A 27,463-nucleotide genomic window follows, 5' to 3' on the forward strand; every position below is an offset into this window, starting at 1 on the left:
CAACTAACAAGGGAAGAGAGGGAGATTATATATCGAAGTGGAAGATGGTTTATATACCAATCGAAAGCACTAATGACGCCTATTACAAAACTGTAATAAAAATTTTCCGAATGCATATACTATGCGAGTTATATGAATATACAGGGTGTCCAGAAAATCCATTTCCACCCCTTGAAATCGCAAACGATGAGACAGATGCCAAAACTGGAAAACATGTGTTTGATCATTATAAAAGTACAATGTATCAAAGCAAACATTGTTGTCCCAGGGCCACCCGCAGAGTCCCAGGCGGGATCCAACTCAAAAATTACAAAAGGTAAGGGGGTCAAGTAGTATATCGTTCGAAACTTCTTGGGAAATGAAAGAAGACGAACAAGTCCCAACTCTCTAAAATTACCCTGTGCAAAATGGCGGCCGGTCAAACTGTCAGCAAAAACGTCCTTGTAGAGTCTATGGCCACCCTCCAAAGAAAGAAAAAAAAAAACTGAAACGGTAAGACAGATGTCAAAAAAGAAAAAGATGTGTATCATCTCTTCAAAAGTACAATGATTGAAAGTAAAAATGTTTGTCCCAGGGTCCTCCACAAGGTTCCAGACGGGGTCCTACTCAAAATTTTCAAATGGCAAATATGGTCAAATAAAGCTGTTGAGAAATAAAAGAACACGGAACAAGTTTCGATCCTCTAAAATTACCCTGTGTAAAATGGCGGCCGGTCAAAATGTACATCTTCATTTCGATTTTCTGAGCACGTTCACTTTCCATTTTGCAATCGGCACTTGTTTTCATTCTGAGACATTTGTACGTATTTACTCTTCCTGGTGCAAGGAATTCTTTCGTTTGAATCATTTTATAATTGATAAACCAGATAACGAGCATAAGTACCGCTGTTGTGCAGTCATAAACATAAATAAGTAGAGGTAAGAGTCTTTACTTCTGATGGCTCCAACCTCTACTTATTTATGTTCGTGGAAGTACATTATATGTTAACTAGTCAGTTCTATACTCAAAGATGTCAAATGTTGTCGTTTCTTTTCTTTATGTCTTAATTTGCTTTTATTTTATTATTTTTTTCTTTATTTAGATATTATTGGGCTCAAAGAGCAGAATCTCACAGTAGGGGCATTTCCTTTGTTTCCGTTGAGTACAAGAATTAAAGTGAAAATAAACTAAAACCCGGTTACAGAAAGAACAACTAAAATGCAAGATGTTTGCACAGTATTATCGTAGAGCGTCCATACTTGTTCTATCTGCTTTCATTTAATAACAGCTTTAAACGATGTGCTACTTGACCTCCCTTGCCATTTGAACAATTTGAACATGACTCCGCCTGGGACATTGTGGAGGACCCTGAGACAAACATTTTTACTTCCAATCATTGTACTTTTGAAATGATGACACACATGTTTTCCTGTTTTGACATCTGCCTCACCGTTTCAGGATTATTTTTGGAGGTGGTCATCGACTTTACAATGACGTTTTTGCTGACAGTTTGACCGGCCGCCATTTTGCACAAGGCAATTTTAGAGTATTGAGACTTGTTCCGTCTTCTTTCATTTCTCAAGAAGTTTCGAACGATTTGCTACTTGACCCCCTTACCTTTTGTAATTTTTGAGTTGGACCCCGCCCAGTACACTGCGGGTGGCCTTGTGACAAGAATTTTTGCTTTGATACGTTGTACTTTTAAAATGATCAAACACATGTTTTCCAGTTTTGGCATCTGTCTTATCGTTTGCGATTTCAAGGGGTGGTAACGGATTATCTTGACACTCTATATATCCATATAACTCGCATAGTATATGCATTCGGAAAATTTTTATTACAGTTTTGTAATAGGCGTCATCAGTGCTTTCGATTGGTATATAAACCATCTTCCACTTCGATATATAATCTCCCTCTCTTCCCTTGTAAGTTACAAGTATTACCCAGAACACACAAGACAAGAAATGTCACGGTAGCTACAACGTGAAGCCTTCACCTCTGGTGTATGTGGTAGTCGGTTCGATCTCGGTTAGTGCCATGTGCGCTTTGTGGTGGACAAACATTGAATGTGTGTGGGGACCGCGGTGGCTCAGTGGTAGAGCGTTCACCTCTGGTGCTTGGGATCTCGGGTTCGATCCCAGCCCCGCCAAGTGAACTTTGTGGTGGACAAACACCGTGTGCGTGGGTTTTCTCGGGGTTCTCCGGTTTCTTCCCACTTTCTTCATTCCACAATTTCATTCATTACTCATCATCACTGTCTCCTTTAGCCTAACCGGCATAACCGTGGGACGTAAAACTCAAAGATTTCATTTCATTTCATTTCATTTTTCGAATGTATGTGCTCTCTCGAAGTTGTCTAGTATCCTACCACTTTCTTCATTCCACTAATTTTCCCATCATCATCCATTCGGCCAAAGTTGCCTAAAGGTCTTAAAAATAAATTCAAATAAGCTCACAAGGCAAGGACAAATAGTTTACAAGATAATATATCTCTGCTGTTAGTTCTCGACCCTGGCTTCTTTTTTTACATTCTAAAACATTGAAATTTGTTCCACCAGTTTCAATACACGAATATAAAGTAAATTGCTCCTAGGTACGTCGAAGATGAAGACACTAATGTTAAATAATGTTTACAAGACAAGCAAAGTTCGATGTAAAGGTGTCATCATCCCCGACACTATCGTATACTATCAGCCCACTTGCTTTATAGTGTCTGTATATATATATATATACAGAGAGAGAGAGAGAGAGAGAGAGAGAGAGAGAGAGAGATGGAAAGATATATAGATAAATAGAGAGATAGATAAGTGTGTACACTTTGATTTCATATACACCGTATTCCAGCCTTTAGGTTTCGCAATGTTAACCCATAACAATCCAAAACTACTTTCCATTTTAGCATATTTAGATTTGTTGCAATTGTTATTTTTTTTTTTAAAAAAAAGCTCGGAACCAAATAATTTTATTGAGTAATGGAAAGTATTTGATTGAAATTTTATATGTTACTGCACACTAAGCTCTACTTAAAGTGCCAGAGCTGAACGACACATCGGACGAAAGAATGCTTGGGGCCAGTCTTCACCTCCATGGTTCAAATCTGTTCCCATAACCGCGGGATGTGTGCTACTATGTGGTGCTTGGCCCGTTTGTGTAACAAACTCATGACAGTACACCCAGATTAGCTAATGGCTAAAAAAAAAAGTTGATTTTTGGGTGGCCATTTTGGATTAAAGTTCCTTATATTGTCGGGATCTATTCGCAATCATACAACGTACATCTTCATCCCAAGCCGAGCGGTCTGCGGCGATAGACCATCGGCTTGAAGGCCCCGGGTTGAGTCCCGGAAGGGTCATGTGTATGGATTTTAACAGCATTTGTTTTTTCGTACTGTGTCAGAGGGGGAAATCGTACGGGATAAAAGGATTTCAGTCTGAAAAAAAATGGAAAGAATATCCTCCCCAGGATACTTTCATGGGAGTAAGGAATTAGTAAAAATATAGGATATACATTTTATAGCAGGTTTAAAAATATGGTTTGGGTATCCTATTTCTTTTCTGTTAATTATGTTCTTCAATGTTCGAATTTTGATCATTCTCATGATATTTTCTGCTTTCAACGGAGTTCCATGAATATTATACCAAATGTTCTTTACACTTATCAAGTTCGAGAGGTTTTATGCGCCTGTAAGAAACAATTTCTGAAGATAATTCAGATCCTAATGAATATTATTCACTAGGAAAAGGAAGTATTTTCCTCCTCTCAACATGGAAGCAGAGGGCAATTCCGCACTCTGGTCAGATCAAACATTTCCGCGTAACAAAACGAAGGTCCCCCTGTAAAACTTCTTTACCTAAAGTGTTATTATTAGTATCATAAATTTGCTGAAAGCAAACAATTTGAAGGGTTCGTCGATAATATCTTTGCTTCCTTTGTCGTCCGCCCGCCTTCCAAACGAAGAGGTGAATTTTACAACATGACTGCTGTATAATAAGCGAGCGATTGGTAAAATGGTAAAAGTGTGTTTTTATGTGTGTGTATATGTGTGTGTGTGTGTGTGAGAGAGAGAGAGAGAGAGAGAGAGAGGAAGAGAGAGAGAGAGAAGACAAAATTTTAGTTGCAAGATGACATACTTCAATTACCGTTTTCGGTTCATATAGCAAAAAGAATACCGCCACCAGAGAATAAAGACAAGTGTAGACCTTACCCAGTTTTCAAATTGAATAGATGGTGGTGGTTTCTTGACCTTGTAAAAATCTTCCTCGTCTTTGATTTTGTTTGTCATCATTCCAGCCAGAAATAAAAAAAAGAGAATTCCTCAGTTTACAGCAAGGGGAATAGGGGACAAGACATTAAGGATGATATTCCTGGAAGCTCATGTATCACGATTGTTTCATTCAATAGACAGAGGACACTTTTCTATGAAGGCTTTTCAACATGTTTTCTCACAAAGGGGATTTTCCTTTTGCAATCTATATGACCACTGGCAATCTCAATCTTGGCCATTCCCGCCAGCGTTTTCATTTTCGAGACACGAGACGAGACGAGACATTTCACGAGACGTCCCGTCTCGTCTCGTTTTCGAGACGGGACAAGTAGTCTGTCTCGTCTCGTCTAAGAGGGTTCTGTCCCGTCTCGTGTCTCGTCTCGTTTACGAGACGAGACGAGACGAGACACGAGAAATGTCTCGTCTCGTGGCAACACTAGTTACAGATTCAATACGTGAATTTTTTGATAGCGGTTTTTGATATGAAAATAAAAAAAAATCTTGAATATTTATTTCCTGCGTTCACTGAGTAGCATGATGAAGATGAAATCTTAACTATATATATAAAACTACATGAGCTGACAATCTTCTATATTATAAAATTGAAGGTGACTATGTTTGTGACTCTTAATCTCCTGAACCTCCCGGCCGATCTCGATCAAATTTTCAATGTAGATGAGGTTCAAAACTGGGATGATTTTTGTCATTTCATTTTGATGGAGCAACATAGGGTAGGGTTTGGAGGGGGAGATATACAAAAATCAATAAATATAAAAATAAAAGTGACTATGTTCGTGAATTAATTACTTTTGAACCACCCGATCGATCTTAATCAAATTTTCAACATATGTGAAGTTCAAACCTGGGAAGATATTTTTTTTTAAAAATTTCATTTTAACAGTAGATCTTAGATGTGGGTGAGGAGAGGGGAGAAATCTATAAAAAATAAATAAAACTTAATAACTCTTGAACCACCCGACCAATCTCGATCAAACTTTCAACATAGATAAAGTTCGGGCCTGGGATGTACAGGGCATTCCCTACAGGGTATAATTTTTAGATATGGTCTCAATATAGTTTTCAGATATACCTTAATTTCAAAGAATGTCCAAAGTAGGCAAGAGGTAGTCCGTAACAGCAATGGACATCCAGGGTTTCGGAGGGAAGTCGAAAGTGTTAGGAACAGGCAGCTCCATGTTCTTTTGTATTCGGAATAACATGTGATGCGATGTATTTCTACACGGAATATTTCACGTTTTCTTTATTTATAAGCGTGATAGAAAACATTGCAGCATGCGTTTTCCCGAGTACGAGAGATCGTGTTGCTGACGATCCTTAACATTTCCGACATCGCGCTAAAGGATTCTGTGTTCACTGCTATCAAGGCTTATTGTTTGCCTACTTTAGACCAATCATAATGTCAGGGCATATCTCAAAATTCGGTTGATGGCATGTCTGGGAATTTCACCCTGCATGTAATAACCTGTACACCCATTAAACATTAACGAAATATGCATTTTTGGATTGTGTATGCGTGACTTCCTTTACGCTGATATGGACCACCATCCACAGTTTCTCGAATTCGAGATAGATCCACTTGAAATTTGTCTTTTTCGCCACTTTGGACAGCCCGAGCTCTGAAACTGTGCACGTTTCCCCACAGGTCCATATGAACTTTTTCTCTTATTTTGATGTAAGGAATCACCTCTTGTAGTTTGTCGAAATAGTTCATTAACACACTGTATATATATATATATATATATATATATATATATATATATATATATATATATATAGGGCCGAATTTAGGGGGTGCACCGGAGCACGTGCACCCCCTTCCGTTCTGAATATGCACTATCTAAAGTGAGGAACTGTCAGTGGAAATAGCAATACTTTCCTAAAATTTCATGTCATGTTTCAGTTTCGAGCTTAAAAGAAAGCGGTTTTGCTAAACACAATAGTTTAAGTCAGTTCCTCATACACATTACAGATGCCTAAAAGCTTATTTTTAAAAATAAATTTGATTCAAATGTACTGATAGTTATTGGTGCAGCCCCCCCATCAGAAAATCCTGGATCCGGTCCTGTATATATATATATATGCTGTGCCCCAGAACATGGGGAAGGGAGGAAGATATATAAAAATCATCTAACGTAAGATGACCGATGTCAGAGAGCGTTTTAGTACTAGTTTTTCTTAATTTAACCAAGCGAAGCGGGTAGTTTATGCTAGTAGTTTATAATTAATATACTACACTGCTGTTTGTGAAAACTGCAAAACCAAAACGAATTTCGGAGATGTTTTCTGATTCACAAAATTTGTACGGGAGAACATGATTTACAAATGATCAGAATTCCAGTGGAATGGTCCATAAGTGCACCAAGCATCACTTCCGGTTCTGTGCACGTAGTACTCCAGAGAGAGGTTTACGTAGGAGGTAGTGGAATGTGGATAATCAAGCATAAAACGTGTACCATATGTCACTATGCCCTATTAATGTCAAAAGGAGCAATTTAAACATCTAAATTTGTTCACATACAGTAGAATAGTTACTTCAGGAAAAAGTCGCTTCTCGTATCTCGAAATTGATACACTCACACCTTATGCCGGACCTGCAGTGATGGACATGCAGAAACAATAAACAGAAGAAAAATAAAATAAAATTGATTTAACTTCCCATGTTTGTGCATTTAGGCTAAAGGGGACGGAGTATTAACTAATGAGAATGCTTATGAAATAATTAATAAAATGATAAAGTTCTTAAATTTTCTTCCTTTCCTATCGTTTGCCTGCCTGAAGCTAATAGATGTCGCTTCCTCCGTTATCGCTGCCTGCCTGAAGCTCATAGATGTCACTATCTGCACCATCGCTTGTTATATCAAAATAAATACAAAAGAATACTTACTTCACCATATAAAGAATGGTTTTGTTCTTGTACAGCAACATATAATGGTTGGGTATTGTCATCGTTTGGAAGGTGACTTCTTTGGCATTCTTGAAAAAAGAGTCTGGCCTCCAGATGTCTTTCAACCAGCCTACTTCCAGCAACCTACAAAAATAGTATGTCTGTATGAAGAACACATTCTTAGAAAATTTGGTTTTCTATACATTTCTCATGCTATACCTATAACTATAGAATTTGGGAGTTGTTCATATTTTCAATTTACTCAAAACTAGTTCAGAGAATTTCAGTTATTAATACAAATTTCTGAAAGTTGAAAAGTACATATGGATAAAGAGTTGAAGAGCTATTAGCCATTCAAATTTTTAGAAGACATAAAAAATCGATCTTAAAGAGTTGAAGAGCTATTAGCCATTCAAATTTTTAGAAGACATAAAAAATTGATCTTTCTGAGACAAAAATCACGCGAAATATTGAAATTATCTTAACAATTTTCATCAAAGCTTCAAAGAAGTGATATTTGTTTCGGAAGGATAAGCTTCATTTCTCCTGCAGTACGGCTTTTGAAACCAATCTTCTTCTTTTTTTTTTATTTTCACTCTGCACATTAATAGAAAATATGCGGTTCACAACCAGATTTCGTCAGCCAATGAACAAAATATCTCGTCTTGTCTCACGGATGGATGGAGACTAGAGCTGGATAATGATGCTCTGAGAGAGCTGTTTCAGTAAATCCACATCACACCCTAGAAAAATTCGCGAAGAAACTCCAGAGCATACTCATCTGGCTCTTGACTCTCATTATATGTAATGTAAAATACTGTAAATAATATATTTAAGAGACAATACTTTTCTACTTGTACAAACAACCTTCAATAGTTTAGATAAAGCGCAATCAGGAAAACAATTAAGCTAAAGAAATTAAATGAAATCTTTAAGTTTTACGTCCCACGGTTATGCCGCCTAGGCTAAGGGAGGCGATCATGATGAGATACAAATGAAATTGTGGAATGATGAAAGTGGAAGGAAACGGGAGAACTCCGAGAAAATCCACGCACACGGTGTTTGTCCAACACTTGGCGCGAGCTGGGATCGAACCCAGGACGCCATGGACTAGAAGCAAACGCTCTGAGAAGCAAGAGAATTATCGTATGCAAACAATTGAAGGTATGGAAAATGGCGCGTTTTCTACTACAGGAAACTTCATCAGGAACAAAACTTATATAGGAGAAATCGGGGTATTCGCGAACACTAGGGTAATGCCGAACACCCAAGTTTACGCACAAGGAAGCTTGTTAGAAAACATTCGATTTTACTGCACGCGTGCGGAAAGATCTAGAAAAGTGTAACATAAATTTGACGGCAGTCAGTTGAGTGGATTGCCGGGAAAAAGACGTTTTGTTGTTTTTGTCGATTCACTTATAACGTTGATTCAATAATCTGGGCAAGGTAACTCGGCTGTTATCTATATTGTAACATATAAGGGTATATATCCTCGTATATTTGAGCTTTAGTTCTTTCTAATCTTACTAGCCTCTATGCAGTCAACAATTAGTTTCAATTTTAACAATAAAATGGCGTCTCATGGGGAAATACCAGACAGAATGCTTGCCATTACCATAGAGTGTTCGGGATTGTCCCATGGCGTGAAATAAATTATCAAAAAATAAATAAATAAATAGTTTTATTTTAATTGAAAAAGTAAGTAATAAGCTAATGAAATTGGTTTGGAAAATACATCATGTCTTGGTAATATGTGTTATATTTGCTATATTTATTATTTTATGCCACGCCATTAGTAGCCTACTTCGTTATTGTATAATCAGTAACCCTATTTTAGATATCTGATGCTTCATCATAGGCTGCAATTTTTTGTGGTTATGATTCACATAGTGTTTTACAAATTTATTTAGCCTAGTAGGGTCCATTAGCAGTTAACCATGTTTGTTCAGTCTATTAATCGCAGTTGAACATTGAACCAATAAAGAATACTGTCCTTGGAAGCAAAATATTAATGCGTACATCTGTGATTTGTACAATTCCAAATAATGTTTTCATGTTAATGAATATTTTACTTAATGGACCGTTATTTCTGAATTTGTTTCATAAGAGTAGATTTTTCTCATTAACTTGAGTTATGTTTGTAATTATAATTCTTATTAAAGATTTAAATACCAAATTAGGGTATAATTTTAATGTATTTCGCTTATTTCGTAAAAGAAAGTTTAAAGTAAACAGTATGTTCGGGATTACCCCGACTACTGGGGCAATCCCGAACATAGGTACATTTTTAAAACACCTCACTGATTTTTTCAAAAATGTTACTTTTAACTTTCCTCTGCACTTTAGATAATGTCACAAAAATCGCATAATGTCACAAAATTGAATATATCTTAAAAACATTTGCTCAACTACAATGAAATTTTCAGGACTTGTAAACAAAACTTCACACTACACAAAAAGTATAAATTATGACATTTAAACTATAATAACAAAATTAATAACAAATAAAAAATTTACATATTGCGTTTACAACGTACTCTCTGTCTTGTGTTATTAATTTATAAGTCCAACTTCGTTTGGTACAGTTTGAAAGACACAGATGGCAGCACATTGCAGTCTACTCTCGAGCGACAAACATTTTCGTTCATGTGGTTAAACAATAGATGGCAGAATATGCATCAATTCGTCACTACTACACGTCATGGGACGTATTAGTGGCCGTTGAACGGGCTTGAAGATACATACATATCGCGTGCCGTTCGAGCTCCAGAGAGTATCGAGGAAATCATCTGAAAAATATGATTTTCAAAAAGTAGGGATAAGCTGGACTACAAAACTTAGAACTTGGGGTCCGATATTCAGGGCTAATAGCATGGTGTGGTAACCATATGCTGGATGAGGTTTAATAGCTGCATATTTTTTGACATTCGTAAGTTCTTGATATTGAATGGTTTTTTCCTACAATCGAATAAAAAATATTATTCAGAGATTATTATGGAAGGCAAAGCAGTCCCCATCTTGAAGACTTTTGTTCACTAAACGGTCTGTCAAACAACCGCAGGTGTCCAATATCGAGAGGTAACGACAAAAACATCTCGTTGTAGTGGATTATAACAAATTAGTATCAGCTTTATTTGCTATACTATTTCTGCTCTTACATCCTGCCAATTACTAAATTCTTAATGGCACTCAAATGTAAACAATCATTTCACATATGGGTAAAATGAATGAGAGTCTTAAGCGTCCATTTACATTTCTCCCTGACCTGCTTCATACAACATTGTTTAAGACACCTGAATCAAACTTTGCACAGTGATGGTAGTAGCAGCGTAAATATTCGTGAAGCACGATTGTTATAATAAATCATATTTTTGAAGAATGATAGACAAAAAAGAGTTACACGGACGTAGCAATAGCAGTTTTGAAATCATTTCCTCTCTTTTCTAGTCAAACTAATCTAAGATTATTTGAGATATATTAAACACATTTTACATGGTGATAGTTATGATGAAGATTATTTTTAAGCAAGATGAGTTTGACCTATCATTTTCTTTTTTGAGAAATATTAGCCAAAAATGTATTCTACACTAGCAGATTAAATATGTTTCGATCCTCTCTGATCATACTATTCAAAGACAGCTTAAACTACATTAAACAAACTCCTATAATGATTATGATGTAGACAGTCCTTAGCGAGCTACTTACAAGGGACGTATGTGAAATGTGACAGCTAGATATTTATGAAAATTTGTACCCTGACTAATTGTGGATCGCTAATCATCGTGTGAAGATATCTACCGTTAAAGTCGCCGTTATACATTAAAATGTTAACGGATTGATTACATTAACAAACTTGGCCGAGATAATCACCGTAGCTATCGCAAAAAAGAAAAATCGAAAGTTCTTATCTTGCAAGAATTATCGTGCGGAGTAACGGACATACACACAGGCAGAATAAACGATCTTATAAGTCCCACTGCGTGATCCTAATAGATGTTCTCATTTGGATTTCATATTGGAATCTCTCAAACAAACATTGTAAGAGTTTCTCCAGAATTATCCCACACACATGGTACCCTTACAATGTAGTCCCGGACAACTTCCTTCCTACTGCTATTACAACATTTGTTATGCAAAATAGCTGCATTCCTTTTTATGGAACGCCCCTATGCAAATAAATAATCTTGCAATGTTACTGCAACATAACCTAAAACTTTATCACTGGTATGTCTTAAAGAAACAACAGGTAACGCCATACTGCTAATGCTAACCTTCAATTTTATATACTTGTTCTATAGTATATGTTTTCCCCAGTTCGCCCCAAGTAAGCTTTGTGGTTGACAAACCACCGTGTGCGTGGGTTTTCTCGGGGTTCTCCCGTTTTCTTCCACTTTCTTCAATTTACAATTTCATTCATTTCTCATCGTCACCGTCTCCTTTAGCCTAGCCTGCATCACCGTGGGACGTGAAACTCTCATCATAAAGATTTCATTTCCTTTCATTTCATAGTACATGAGTTCGAATGTTTCTGCTAGTTCTCTATCTTAGTTCATGAGTGTTTGAGAAAGTTTAGCATTTTTGTAAACTTCGTATGTTTCTCTAATTTATATTGTTAGTTGTTTTCAAGTCTTGCTTTCCACATGACCTGCGTCTCCGTCTCGACCAAGACTGTTGGTTACAAGTTATATAAGGCGATCCACTTAACGATCAGGAAACAAATGTACTCAAGGCAATGGAAATAAACAAACTCTCAGAACATTTATAAACAAGGATCACCTTATTGTTTGAAGTAATGGACTATTGATTCTATTTTGCTCGTATCCATAGAGATTTATTTATTGTCAATGCAGACACAATTCGTAATTTGAAGGACGATAATCTTTGACTGAAGATTAATATAAAATCATCCTATTATTTTCTTTATTCGAGAAAACGTTTCTTTTGATGTTGTCATGGATACGGAAATGTTATTATTCAATATACACCAGGAAAGTAAAACAATAATCTTAGTTTTTCTTTGTATTATCAAGTGTTTTCGTTTCTAAGAAAGTCTGATATATATTTTTTTTTAAGAAAAGATATTATGAAATATGTTTTTATCAAGCCAGATGCATTTATCCCTTACCTATAACTAATTTCAACGCCAAAGTATGGAGATGAGTCCTAACAAGGTAAATCACCAAATTGTCCGGCTCCGATTTCAATGAAACTTTTTCTTCTGATAGAGGACATGTATGCATTATTTGTGATGAAAGAAATTTTAGCCATGGTGTATGTTTGCTATTTTTTTTTTAATAATTTTTAAGATTTGTGATGTGGTTATTAGAGATTACTGCAGAAGTCCTTTACTACCCTTTGTAAACGGAGTGTTAATGAAAGAACAATCATGTAGATACATATAAAGCCTAGGGGAAGTCGTATGGTAGGTATGACCTCGACAGCAGCCATCTTGAAATCCGCCATTTTGAATTAACATCAAGTTTTTAAAATGGGAATAGGGTAATATAATACATAATTTCGGGCTAAAATTTAATCAGAAAGGCAATGGTAAAGTTAGTTTTAAGATACGCTTATTTGGGGAAAAACTACAGGCATGTTAATTGCTTATACTTACTATTTGCGTAAGTACCTTACCTCCGCTTCTAGTCAGCGTATTAATGATAGCAAGTGGATAAAAGCTTCAGTAATACGTATTATGCCTAGAGGCAAGTGGTAAGGTAAGGGTAACTTTGACGGTTTCCATCCTGAGTCAACCAACATTGGTGTGTCTGCCATGTTACGTCCCTATGTAAATAAATAATCTCCCAATGTTACTGCAACATAACCTAAAATCTTAGAACTGATATATCTTTAAAGATACAACAGGTAGCGCCATATTGCTAATGCAAATCTTCTATTTTACATACTTTTTTCTATAGAACATGAGTTACCCAGTTCGCGCCAAGTAAGTTTTCTGGTGGACAAACACCATGTGCGTGAGTTTTCTCGGGGTGCTCCCGTTTCCTCCCACTTTCTTCAGTCCACCATTTCAATCATTTTTCATAATCACCTCTTTTAGCCCACTGGGCATAACCATGGGATGAAAAACTCAAAGATTTCATTTCATTTTCATTTTCTCCTCGTGCGAAAAACGGACATTTCAACTATAAATAAATACATATTCAGCTACTTTATATAAATAAAAAAATGATGTAACTGGTTTCAGATTTAACTCCTGCTGGATCCCTGCACCAATTTCGTATATTTTTGGTATGAGAGTGGACCTTGTCCTAGTTTAGGTTTTTCGTACATTTATGACAAGGGGGCAGAACGAATGATAGGCTTGACATGTAAAAATAATAAAAAATGACCGATATTTGTGACATGCCTGATGCCGTTTCAGCCAAAATTACCCCCATGCTTATCATAAGGGGGAAAGGGGTTCAAATACTCTCTATATACCTATTCTCTCCGGTGAAGAACTGTAATTTCAGCTAGTTTATGCCACAAGATAATTATACTATTTATCATGTATATTGTCTACATAGTCTACGGATAAAGGTGGAAATGGACTGGGCATATATATTAGAATACGTGAGGAACACACGTGACTATAGATTTATATTTTATAGAACATCCTTGCCCTAAAGTGAATAGTCTATGTGGTCCAACGTTATTTGTCAGAAATTGTATGATCCCTGCTTCTTTGAGGAATACACTATTTGTGCGACCAATTAGGTACTTGGATATGACGGAACAATCCATCATACCACAATTGGAACAAGGTATATTGCTAAAGAATATCATCGTCAAGAATTAGTGGTTTTATAATGTTTGCAGCAAAAAAATTACAGAAGTGTTTACATAAATCTTGCAGAATCTCCTCGATGCCATGTGGCATAACCTGTGTCCTAGATATGAAGTTTGCTAAGTCCTCCATGATAAGCATATGCAGAAATAAACTCTTTTACACAAGTCTTGTAGTAGCTTTTGTGTAAGTGAACCAACTTATCAAGCTTATACTTGTAACAACATAAATAGAGCGGTTTATATTCTGCACATTTTATTTTGTGACATTCCAATCAGATTGCTGTATGTTTCATGTACTTGTATTATAAAACTTAATTTGAACTTACCTGTACTCTGTTGTCATGTTTTCTGGCAATCGAAGACGGAAATCTTCCCAGGTTTGAGCAAAAAATATGTCAGCAGTGTAGGTCTTTGTAAAAAGAGAACAACATAAATTTGGTATAATTGGATGATAACATATATAAATCAAATATAAGTACACATTCTCATTTAATTATTTAAATGAAATTCAATTAAAGTATTAGCATAATCTTCTGAAAAAAAAAACACCACGATAAATCAGGGGCGGTCCAAGACGGACTTCTGGGGGGGCGGTGGGTTGTAATATTGCTACTTAGAGCTACTTTTAAGAGCTCCAAACTCTGGGGTGGGTTTTATTTATATATAAAATAAGGAAGTTTCCTCTTCTGGAGGGGGTGGCGATCACCCTGATCGCCCCCCTTTATCCGCCACTGCGATAAATACAAACGTGCCTCGATTATCACAATTCTTGGTCTGTTGCAGTTGTATAATTCGATACCAAAATTCCAATTATAGTGCTACAAATTCGAATTATCACCGCCACGAGATGTAGTTCACTGCATATACAATCAGAATTACGTTTAGTATGAGTCTTCATTCTCAACGCTTTAGTAGCGTATATTTTAGAGTAGTAAATGGAAGTCGTACGAGTAATGCCATCCCATTCTTCAGTCTAGGCCAATGAAAAAAAAAAAACTGAAACAAAGGTGATTATGCAATTAAGATGTCTGAAATAATTGCCAGATAACCCCAAAATGGCTGCTATGTCATTACTCGGAAAACTTCTATTCACTCTGGCTTTGTTTTATCCCAGAGAGCCAGCTTACCACTTACAACTCACTGTTCCGCCTTTGCCTGAAGTGCATGTGGATATGTATTTCTCCTTATATACTCATTATATACACGTATAAATAAATATTGAAAAATGGTCTATTTTTTATTTCTAAATGGATCTTCATTTGTTACCTACCACTTTTAGAGCTCCTTTGTGGCTATGCAGATAGTATATGTGCCTTTGGCATGGTGGATCTGAATTCGATTCCCGGTGGGATCCCACGTTAAGTTGTAGATCCACGTCTCATAGAGCTTCGCTGCTGGAAGGGGCGCTAAAATCAAATCAAACCTAATACTTTTAACACATTTCTTTTTTTAGCTAACATACCAAATGTAATTAATAGATTATAAAAATTAATTAATAAATTATAAAAATTTCTGGCAGTGATTCCCCATTTTACGTGCATTGTTTATCCTGATTAGCGGAGAGTCAATTTGCCTCCTAGTATTGATTTCAAAAAGTAGGTTGCGCTTCACATAGACTCTTACCTGAAAGGGATGTTAAACCTTCAACGATCAACCAAACAACAATATTGTTCACCACACGCTTGTATGGCATAAGATCAAACCAGGTATCCACTCATAGATGGGATCATTCTACTGCTAAACCACCATATTCCAATTTAATTCAGCTATTATACCTCTACTTGTGTTTAAACCAGTTTTTCTACGGAATTTTTGAGCTACAGACTAAATTTAGCGCGATTATAGTGGCCGTAATTTGGATGGTCATATACGAAGATGATTATAATCTGTCATGTCCTTACGGAACAGTGGCCGAAAAATTGCACTACATATTAGCATTACTAATTGTTTTCTTTTGATTGTACAGTCCAGAACAGTTATTTTTGGTAGTATAAAACATTACACTTTGATATATAGTCGTGGTACGGATCAGTGGCGGAAAAACTCGCTGTTGTCTCCCGGGCTAACACACAGAGCTAAGAGAAAAAACATATACTTGAGGAGCCCCTAAAGTTTGGAGGGCATTTGCACCGCGGGATCTACTGGGTCGTTATAGCCGCCACTGGTACTGATTGCTTTACAAAACGGTTAGAACTAAACGGCGTGACAAACATCTTGGCATGTGAAGGCGGCGCTCCAAGTTCACTTTAAATGCTGCTAGCAAATGAGAGGCCAGCGGTATTGCCACGTTTATTTTGCACACATCTATGTCTATCCCCTGCCACCTGATCGCGCTGTAGTTTGTCTGCTTACCCATAGCCACACCCCTTCACCACTTGGCAACGTCGCGCCAGAGCTTGCGTTTTATTCGTTTAGCTGAAATGCCAAGATGTTTACATTCGACCAAGTTTAGCATTCGGGCTTAAGGCGAAGTGGTAAAGGCCAATTATGTGTTTGAGGAACAGTGGTCATTAAACTTCCTCGTACATTAGGATTGATTGCTGCAACACTCTTTAAAGAATGCACAAATTTTACACTTAAATAACACTTATGTCGTAAATGGGTTGGAAGCAAGGTAGTTATGATCAATCGTATACTGAAGAAATAATGATCTAAAATTACCCTATATCTTGCCATTAACTTATCAAAGATTGTTTGAGGTGAAATTAATGAATTTAATACTTAAAGTGCTCGCAGATAAATACATAAACTAAATGATAACCAAACTTTAAGCCTTGTGAGCGTAATCACAATGCAGGGGAGTTACTTCCAATGGACTGCTATGTGATGTTGGAGAACTTTTTATGCTTGAAGCGGTGACATAGAGAAACAGATAGAGCAGTGGGGAGGAGCAAATGAGTTAGAAGAATCAACAAGAGTTGCCAATATAGATTAGTCATGGATCCACATAGGTCATGTGTCTGCAAAATGATTGACTATGCTATCGATGTTCTTTGCCTGTCAACACTGTTTATATCAACACACCAGGTGTACTTCAATTGTTCCTTGTCTGTTTATGAGTTTGACTAAGAATGAGAGTAATAACTGACAGTAACAGATAGAGTAGTGCAGGTGAGGGTGAAGCTGAAGACTGGATTAGATAAGTGTTGGAAGTGTATTGATAACAAGTGACGGCGTACCTCCAAATGCACAGACACCACCGTCAATATTTTTCTCCTTCTTATCACTGTGTTTCAATCTACTAGGCTCTTCAACTCGTCTCTGTTAGTTCATGAGGTTGACAAGAATAGAAGCGACCAAGAGAGACTGGTAGAGCAATGAAGAAGAGGAGTAAAGGTGGAGAATGATGTAGAGAAGTGTTGTTAGTTTATGAGTAGCTATGTATCTACAAGCACTGAGCCATTGACTACGCCATCGATGTTCCTGTTTGCTTGCCAACATTATATTTTATCAGACTCTATCCTTATCTGTTCATGTGGTTGACTTTGAATAAGAGGAGCAAACTATGACGTCACAGAGTTCCAGTTGGAGATGAGTGGTGTAAATTTATTTTACAGCTATATGACCTTAACAGCCTTGATCTTGATGAATAGTGGCCAAAAACAACTGCCTCATACTCTAAGCTTTCGCAGATTGATGATACTTTCTTTTTTTCCTGATTAAATCGGCTCTAAGCTATATGAGTTACATTAAACATACTTTACACAATAATACTGTAAGGTGGCTATGCTTTCAAGTGAGGTAATTGTATTTATTCAAATCTTAGAAGAATAATGGTCGAAAGAATCCAATACATTTAGCATTAATAGATCGAATACATTCTCATTTCTTCCTGTTCGAACTACATAGATATGGTTTGAACTATGTTGAGCAGACTTTAACTAACTAACTCTATGGCCTACGGAACCCTGATGTTCAATGCCGCGTTCACAAAAGCTCTCCACTCTCTTCTATCCTTAGCCAATTGAATCCAGTTTCTACTTTGTATTTCTATCTCTGCGAGATCCATCTTAATATTGTCCTCCCATCTGCGCCTAAGTCCTCCTAATGGTCGTTTTTCGATTAGTTTTCCAGTCAAGACTTTGAAAGCGTTTCTACTTTCTTCCATTCTAACCACATGACCTGCCCACCTAGGCCCCCTAGACTTGACGACCCTACCAATGATGGGTAAACCGTATAAATTATGTAGTTCCTCGTTATGAAGTTTCCGCCATTCACCGTTCCCGTTCCTCTTGGGTCCGAATATTCGTCTCAGGATCTTGTTCTCAAATACTTTCAGTCTATGTTCTTCCCTCAGAGTAAGCGATCATGTTTCGCAACCATACAGAACAACAGGCATGATTATCGTTTTATATATTTTAAGCTTCAAATTCCTCGACAGAATTCGCGACGACAAGAGATTTTGAAATAGTAACACGAATTCCCTGCTTTTAGTCGACATTTAATTTCTTTGTGAATACGATTTTCGTCTGTTAATATTGATCCTAAATATTTGAAAGTATCCACTTTATCAAAAGTATTATTTAATATTTTAACGCATCCACAATTTTGGTTGGGGTCCCTGGTTCGATTCCAGCTCGCGCCGTGTGGACTTTGTGGTGGACAAACACCGTGCTCGTGGGTTTTCTCGGGGTTCTCCCGTTTCCCCTCACTCTCTTCATTCCACCATTTCACTCATCTCTCATCATTATCGTCTCCTTTAGCCTAATCGGCATAACCGTGGGACGAAAAATCTTAAAGATTTCATTTCATTTTCATTTTCATCCACAATTTGCCGTATTACGGTCCCGACGCACTTCCATGTATATAGTTTTCTCTGCATTTACTTCTAAACCCATGTCCCTGCAAGCGTTTAATAACATCTCTGCATTTCTTTCTATTGTTCTCCTATCATCTCCTATTAAATTTACGTCATCAGCATATGCCATAACCCGGTGAATACAGTACAACTCTAGGCTCTGGTTGATATCTTTGATTTTCCTTATAGCGTATTCCAGAACAAAGTTAAATAATAATGGCAACAACGAATCTCCTTGTTTCAGGCCATTTTCGACGTGAAAGCTCGTGGCCAAATATTTTCCTACCCGGACTTTACTTTGGGATTTATTTAAACATATCTTAATTAATCTAATTAGCTTTCTCGGTATTCCAGGTCTGTAAGAAAGTTGTATAATGTTTCTCTCCTAACCGAGTCGTACGTCTTTGTAAAATCAATAAATAGTTGATGTACCGGGGTATTGTATTCCCACTTTTTTTTCGAGTATTTGGCGAATGGTAAATATTTGGTCCATAGTTGATCGATTTCATCTAAATCCGCACTGATAATCTCCAATAATTTCATCTGCGTATGGGATCAATCTTGCTAATATAATATTTGAAAGAATTTTATAGGATGTTGACAGAAGAGAAATGCCTCGATAATTATTACAGTCAGTTTCGCCGCCTTTCTTGTGAATCGGAACAATGATTGATTCTTTCCACTCTTGTGGCAATTCTTCCTTGTTCCAGATAAGGAGAATGAGTTTTTGTATCTTGTTCCACAATTTTTCGCCTCCAGCTAAAATTAACTCAGCCGGAATTTCATCTACACGCGGAGATTTGTGTTTCTTTAATTTCTTTATAGCGGTTTCTACTTCTATTCGGTTGGGTTCTGGAACATACCGTTCTGCGCTGGGTAACTCCTTTTCTCCACACACACTAGTTTTTGGCTGCGTGTTCAGCAAATCGTCAAAGAAATCTTTCCATCTATTTAAGATGCTATCCGTATCAATGAGCAATGTTCCGTCAGCTTTCTTTAATATATGAGCACCAGGTTGATCCCATTATACATGTCCCGAATATTTTTATTTAAACTATTATCTTCGAGTTCCTTAATCTTAGCTTTCAAAAAATCACGTTTCTTTATTCTAAAAGTTTTGGAAGATTCCCGCCTGATATCTGCGAAATTTTGTGTAGTTATTTCATTCGGATTTTGTAGCCAGCGTAATTTTGCCCATTTTCTCTTTTCTGCTAGTTTAATGCATTCCTGTTCAAACCATGGTTTGTCCCTACGTATTTCTGCGTGTCCCAATTTTTCTTTTGCTGAACTTTTAATACTATCTCTAATTTTAATCCAAGTATCCTCAACACTAGTGCATTCCGAATCTTCTAAAACCGAGAATCTATTCGAAACTTCAATCTGGTATTCCTCTCTTACCTGGCTCTCTTCTAATTTCTTTAAATTGAATCTCTCCGTTTTCAGACATTGAATATTACTTTTATTCAACGATAATCTCTCTCCCTTTATCGCTACTACCAGGTAGTGATCAGTGTCACAATCGGCCCCTCTAAACGACCGGACATCAATTATGCTAGATTGCCTTCTTCTATCTACTAAAACATGATCAGTTTGATTATGTGTTTTTCCGTCTGGTGATGTCCAAGTGTATTTATGAACGTCGCGATGCGGAAATTTTGTACTCTTCACGATTAGGTTTTTGGATGTTGCAAAGTTCACGAGTCTAACACCGTTGTCATTACTTTCCTTATGCAGACTTTCGTTCCCTATAATCGGTTTGAAAATATGCTCTCTCGTCCTACCTTCGCATTGAAATCCCCTAATAGAATTTTCATATGACATCGCGGGAGTTGGTCAAATCTCCGTTCCACTTCTTTGTAAAAACTGTCTTTTATATCGTCACGCATATCTTCAGTTGGAGCATGTACATTTAAAACAATAATATCACACACCATCCCTTAAGACTAATAAAAGAAAGTCTGTCAGTAACAAATTCAACCCGTTTTATTGCTGGTAATATTCGTTTGTGAACGAAAAACCCTGTTCCTATCTAGTGATTTTTATTTCCTTCCCCGTAAAAGAACGTAAAATTTCCGGAATTCACAGATCCATTTCCTTCCCACCTAACTTGCTGAACTCCTACTAGGTACATCCTGTATTTCTCTAACTCACCCGTTACAGATTTTAACGCGCCTGCCCTATAAAGACTTCTAATATTCCAGGTTCCAAATCTTATGTCCATTTTTTTTTTTTTTTTTTTTTTTTGCTGAGGTCGTGCCAAGTTATCTGTCCTTGTCCGAGGCTTTTTTAAATTTTTCTGAACAAGTTTTTTCTTTTCTTTTTTTTTTACAGGATGAGGTTGTTAGCCTTACCCAAACCCCCAAGCTGGAGGACCACTCCTAGTCGTCTGTCCGTGACTGCTTATTCAGTATATTCGCAGCTAACCTCTATATTTAGAGGCCTTCTCGATCCGCAACCTGAGGACACGCCATGCCGTGGTGAGTGGAACCCACGTTACACTTTGAGCAAACTTTAACACACTTAAAAGAGGTAAAAATGGTTTGCTGAGATAGCTCACTTTTTCATAGGGAATGGGTATATCTCTTATTACTTAAATTAGTAATTACTTAAAAAACATATAGGGAATTATTTGTGGCAATAATACTGGTTGTAAGGTTTAGTTTTGGTTCGCCTTGTTACATTTCATGATATTAATGAATTTTCTTGTCTGACCTCAATTAGCACGTACATACAAATAAGATCAATATTAGCTATATACTGTACCTTTCTAAATATTCCAATTTAGAAAGCCAATTACATGAAGCAGAAAATTTTTGAAGTGAAAGTTGATTAAGAGTCAACATTTTATGACAAAACTTTAATTGTGTATTATCTCCTAGTCTCTGTCCTTATTTTAGCAATATGGATTTTAGAGAATTAAATATTCTTATTTAATTTGATTTTACTTTATAAACCTCCATATTCCAATTTAATTCAGCTATTATACCTCTACTTGTGTTTAAACCAGTTTTTCCACGGAATTTTTGAGCTACAGATTAAATTTGGCGCGATTGTAGTGGCCGTAATTTGGATGGTCATATACGAAGATGATTATAATGTCATGTCCTTAGGGAACAGTGGCCAAAAAATTGCACTACATATTAGCATTACTAACTGTTTTCTTTTGATTGTACAGTCCAGAACAGTTATTTTAGGTAGTATAAAACATTACACTTTGATATATAGTCGTAATACGGATCAGTGGCGGAAAAACTAACTGTTGTCTCCCCGGCTAACACACAGAGCTAAGAAAAAAACATATACTTGAGGAGCCCCTAAAGTTTGGAGGGCATTTGCACCGCGGGATCTACTGGGTCATTATAGCCGCCACTGGTACTGATTGCTTTCCAAGACGGTTGGAACTAAACGGCATGACAAACATCTTGGCATTTGAAGGCGGCGCTCCAAGTTCACTTTAAATGCTGCTAGCAAATGAGAGGCCAGCGGTATTGCCACGTTTATTTTGCACACATCTACGTCTATCCCCTGCCACCTGATCGCGCTGTAGTTTGTCTGCTTACCCATAGCCACACCCCTTTACCACTTGGCAACATCGCGCCAGAGCTTGCATTTTATTCGTTTAGCTGAAATGCCAAGACGTTTACATTCGACCAAGTTTAGCATTCGGGCTTAAGGCGAAGTGGTAAAGGCCAATTATGTGTTTGAGGAACAGTGACCATGAAACTTCCTCGTACATTAGGATTGATTGCTGCAACACTCTTTAAAGCATGCACAAATTTTACACTTAAACAACAGTTATATCGTAAATGGGTTGGAAGCAAGGTAGTTATGATCAATCGTATACTGAAGAAATAATGATCTAAAATCACCCTATATCTTGCCATTAACTTATCAAAGGTTGTTTGAGGTAAAATTAATGAATTTAATACTTAAAGTGCTCGCAGATAAATACGTAAACTAAATGATAACCAAACTTTAAGCCTTGTGAGCGTAATCACAATGCAGGGGAGTTACTTCCAATGGACTGCTAGTGATGTTGGAGAACTCCTTTGTGCTTGAAGCAATGAAAAAGAGAAACAGGTAGAGCAGTGGAGAGGAGCAAATGAGTCAGGAGAATCAATAAGAGTTGCCAATATAGACTAGTCGTGGATGCACATAGGTCGTGTGTCTGCAAAATGGTTGACTATGCTATCGCTGTTCTTTGCCTGTCAACACTGTTTATATCAACACACCAGGTGTACTTCAATTGTTCCTTGTCTGTTTATGAGTTTGACTAAGAATGAGAGTAATAACTGACAGTAACAGATAGAGTAGTGCAGGTGAGGGTGAAGCTGAAGACTGGACTAGATAAGTGTTGGAAGTGTATTGATAACAAGTGACGGCGTACCTCCAAATGCACAGACACCACCGTCAATATTTTTCTCCTTCTTATTATCACTGTGTTTCAATCTACTAGGCTCTTCAACTCGTCTCTGTTAGTTCATGAGGTTGACAAGAATAGAAGCGACCAAGAGAGACTGGTAGAGCAATGAAGAAGAGGAGTAAAGGTGGAGCATGATGTAGAGAAGTGTTGTTAGTTTATGAGTAGCTATGTATCTACAAGCACTGAGCCATTGACTACGCCATCGATGTTCCTGTTTGCTTGCCAACATTATATTTTATCAGACTCTATCCTTATCTGTTCATGTGGTTGACTTTGAATAAGAGGAGCAAACTATGACGTCACAGAGTTCCAGTTGGAGATGAGTGGTGTAAATTTATTTTACAGCTATATGACCTTAACAGCCTCGATCTTGATGAATAGTGGCCGAGAACAATTGCCCCATACTCTAAGCTTTCGCAGATTGATGATACTTTCTTTTCTTCCTGATTAAATTGGCTCTAAGCTGTATGAGTCACATTAAACATACTTTACACAATAATACTGTAAGGTGGCTATGCTTTCAAGTGAGGTAATTGTATTTATTCAAATCTTAGAAGAATAATGGTCGAAAGAATCCAATATATTTAGCATTAATAGATCGAATATATTCTCATTTCTTCCTGTTCGAACTACATAGATATGGTTTGAACTATGTTAAGCAGACTTTAACTAACTAACTCTATGGCCTACGGAACCTGGATGTTCAATGCCGCGTTCACAAAAGCTCTCCACTCTCTTCTATCCTTAGCCAATTGGATCCAGTTTCTACTTTGTATTTCTATCTCTGCGAGATCCATCTTACTAGTGTCCTCCCATCTGCGCCTAGGTCTTCCTAATGGTCGTTTTCCGATTACTTTTCCAGTCAAGACTTTGAAAGCGTTCCTTCTTTCTTCCATTCTAACCACATGACCTGCCCACCTAAGCCTCCTAGACTTGACGACCCTAACAATGTTGGGTAAACCGTATAAATTATGTACTTCCTCGTTATGAAGTTTCCGCCTTTCACCGTTCCCGTTCCTCTTGGGTCCGAATATTCGTCTCAGGATCTTGTTCTCAAATACTTTCAGTCTATGTTCTTCCCTCAGAGTAAGCGATCATGTTTCGCAACCATACAGAACAACAGGCATGATTATCGTTTTATATATTTTAAGCTTCAAATTCCTCGACAGAATTCGCGACGACAAGAGATTTTGAACCGAATAGTAACACGAATTCCCTGCTTTTAGTCGACATTTAATTTCTTTGTGAATATGATTTTCGTCTGTTAATATTGACCCTAAATATTTGAAAGTATCCACTTTATCAAAAGTATTATTTAATATTTTAACGCATCCACGATTTTGCTTGGGGTCCCTGGCTCGATCCCAGCTCGCGCCGTGTGGACTTTGTGGTGGACAAACACCGTGCTCGTGGGTTTTCTCGGGGTTCTCCCGTTTCCTCTCACTCTCTTCATTCCACCATTTCACTCATCTCTCATCATTACCGTCTCCTTTAGCCTAACCGGCATAACCGTAGGACGTAAATCTTAAAGATTTCATTTCATTTTCATTTTCATCCACAATTTGCCGTATTACGGTCCCGACGCACTTCCATGTATATAGTTTTCTCTGCATTTACTTCTAAACCCATGTCCCTGCAAGCGTTTAATAACATCTCTGCATTTCTTTCTATTGTTCTCCTATCATCTCCTATTAAATTTACGTCATCAGCATATGCCATAACCCGGTGAATACAGTACAACTTTAGGCTCTGGTTGATATCTTTGATTTTCCTTATAGCGTATTCCAGAACAAAGTTAAATACTAATGGCAACAACGAATCTCCTTGTTTCAGGCCATTTTCGACGTGAAAGCTCGTAGCCAAATATTTTCCTACCCGGACTTTACTTTGGGATTTATTTAAACATATCTTAATTAATCTAATTAGCTTTTTCGGTATTCCAAGTTCTGCGAGAATGTTGTATAATGTTTCTTTCCTAACCGAGTGGTACGCCTTCCTAAAATCAATAAATAATTGATGTACCGGGGTATTGTATTTCCACTTTTTTTTCGAGTATTTGGCGAATGGTAAATATTTGGTCGATAGTTGATCGATTTCATCTAAATTCGTACTGATAATCTCTAATAATTTCATCTGCGTATGGGATCAATCTTGCTAATATAATATTTGAAAGAATTTTATAGGATGTTGACAGAAGAGAAATGCCTCGATAATTATTACAGTCAGTTTTGTCGCCTTTCTTGTGAATCGGAACAATGATTGATTCTTTCCACTCTTGTGGCAATTCTTCCTTGTTCCAGATAAGGAGAATGAGTTTTTGTATCTTGTTCCACAATTTTTCGCCTCCAGCTAAAATTAACTCAGCCGGAGTTTAATCTACACGCGGAGATTTGTGTTTCTTTAATTTCTTTATAGCGGTTTCTACTTCTATTCGGTTGGGTTCTGGAATATACCGTTCTGCGGTGTGTATCTCCTTTTCTCCACACACACTAGTTTTTGGCTGCGTGTTCAGCAAATCGTCAAAGAAATCTCACCATCTATTTAAGATGCTATCCATATCAATGAGCAATGTTCCGTCAGCTTTCTTTAATATATGAGCACCAGGTTGATCCCATTATACATGTCCCGAATATTTTTATTTAAACTATTATCTTCGAGTTCCTTAATTTTAGCTTTCAAAAAATCACGTTTCTTTATTCTAAAAGTTTTGGAAGTTTCCCGCCTGATATCTGCGAAATTTTGTGTAGTTATTTCATTCGGATTTTGTAGCCAGCGTAATTTTGCCCATTTTCTCTTTTCTGCTAGTTTAATGCATTCCTGTTCAAACCATGGTTTGTCCCTACGTATTTCTGCGTGTCCCAATTTTTCTTTTGCTGAACTTTTAATACTATCTCTAATTTTAATCCAAGTATCCTCAACACTAGTGCATTCCGAATCTTCTAAAACCGAGAATCTATTCGAAACTTCAATCTGGTATTCCTCTCTTACCTGGCTCTCTTCTAATTTCTTTAAATTGAATCTCTCCGTTTTCAGACATTGAATATTACTTTTATTCAACGATAATCTCTCTCCCTTTATCGCTACTACCAGGTAGTGATCAGTGTCACAATCGGCCCCTCTAAACGACCGGACATCAATTATGCTAGATTGCCTTCTTCTATCTACTAAAACATGATCAGTTTGATTATGTGTTTTTCCGTCTGGTGATGTCCAAGTGTATTTATGAACGTCGCGATGCGGAAATTTTGTACTCTTCACGATTAGGTTTTTGGATGTTGCAAAGTTCACGAGTCTAACACCGTTGTCATTACTTTCCTTATGCAGACTTTCGTTCCCTATAATCGGTTTGAAAATATGCTCTCTCGTCCTACCTTCGCATTGAAATCCCCTAATAGAATTTTCATATGACATCGCGGGAGTTGGTCAAATCTCCGTTCCACTTCTTTGTAAAAACTGTCTTTTATATCGTCACGCATATCTTCAGTTGGAGCATGTACATTTAAAACAATAATATCACACACCATCCCTTAAGACTAATAAAAGAAAGTCTGTCAGTAACAAATTCAACCCGTTTTATTGCTGGTAATATTCGTTTGTGAACGAAAAACCCTGTTCCTATCTAGTGATTTTTATTTCCTTCCCCGTAAAAGAACGTAAAATTTCCGGAATTCACAGATCCATTTCCTTCCCACCTAACTTGCTGAACTCCTACTAGGTACATCCTGTATTTCTCTAACTCACCCGTTACAGATTTTAACGCGCCTGCCCTATAAAGACTTCTAATATTCCAGGTTCCAAATCTTATGTCCATTTTTTTTTTTTTTTTTTTTTTTTTTTTTTGCTGAGGTCGTGCCAAGTTATCTGTCCTTGTCCGAGGCTTTTTTAAATTTTTCTGAACAAGTTTTTTCTTTTCTTTTTTTTTTACAGGATGAGGTTGTTAGCCTTACCCAAACCCCCAAGCTGGAGGACCACTCCTAGTCGTCTGTCCGTGACTGCTTATTCAGTATATTCGCAGCTAACCTCTATATTTAGAGGCCTTCTCGATCCGCAACCTGAGGACACGCCATGCCGTGGTGAGTGGAACCCACGTTACACTTTGAGCAAACTTTAGCACACTTAAAAGAGGTAAAAATGGTTTGCTGAGATAGCTCACTTTTTCATAGGGAATGGGTATATCTCTTATTACTTAAATTAGTAATTACTTAAAAAACATATAGGGAATTATTTGTGGCAATAATACTGGTTGTAAGGTTTAGTTTTGGTTCGCCTTGTTACATTTCATGATATTAATGAATTTTCTTGTCT

The 27,463-nt window shown here is 37.1% G+C and overlaps 1 protein-coding gene across 1 annotated transcript in view; it reads right to left on the reverse strand.

Moving 5' to 3' along the window:
* The window catches only part of LOC145687660 (glycine receptor subunit alpha-2-like), a 235,189-nt gene that overhangs the window by 78,561 nt on the left and 129,165 nt on the right, over positions 1-27,463 (reverse strand). The window contains exons 4-5 of the mRNA XM_081761120.1: positions 14,264-14,346; positions 7,149-7,292 (exon numbers count right to left, since the gene is read on the reverse strand). Coding sequence (XP_081617246.1) covers positions 7,149-7,292; positions 14,264-14,346 — 227 coding nt within the window. The remainder of the gene's footprint in view (positions 1-7,148; positions 7,293-14,263; positions 14,347-27,463) is intronic.

This window comes from Thermobia domestica, chromosome 6 (genome assembly GCF_964235325.1).
Source record: "Thermobia domestica chromosome 6, izTheDome1.hap1.1, whole genome shotgun sequence".
NCBI classification, from domain to species: Eukaryota; Metazoa; Arthropoda; class Insecta; order Zygentoma; family Lepismatidae; genus Thermobia; species Thermobia domestica.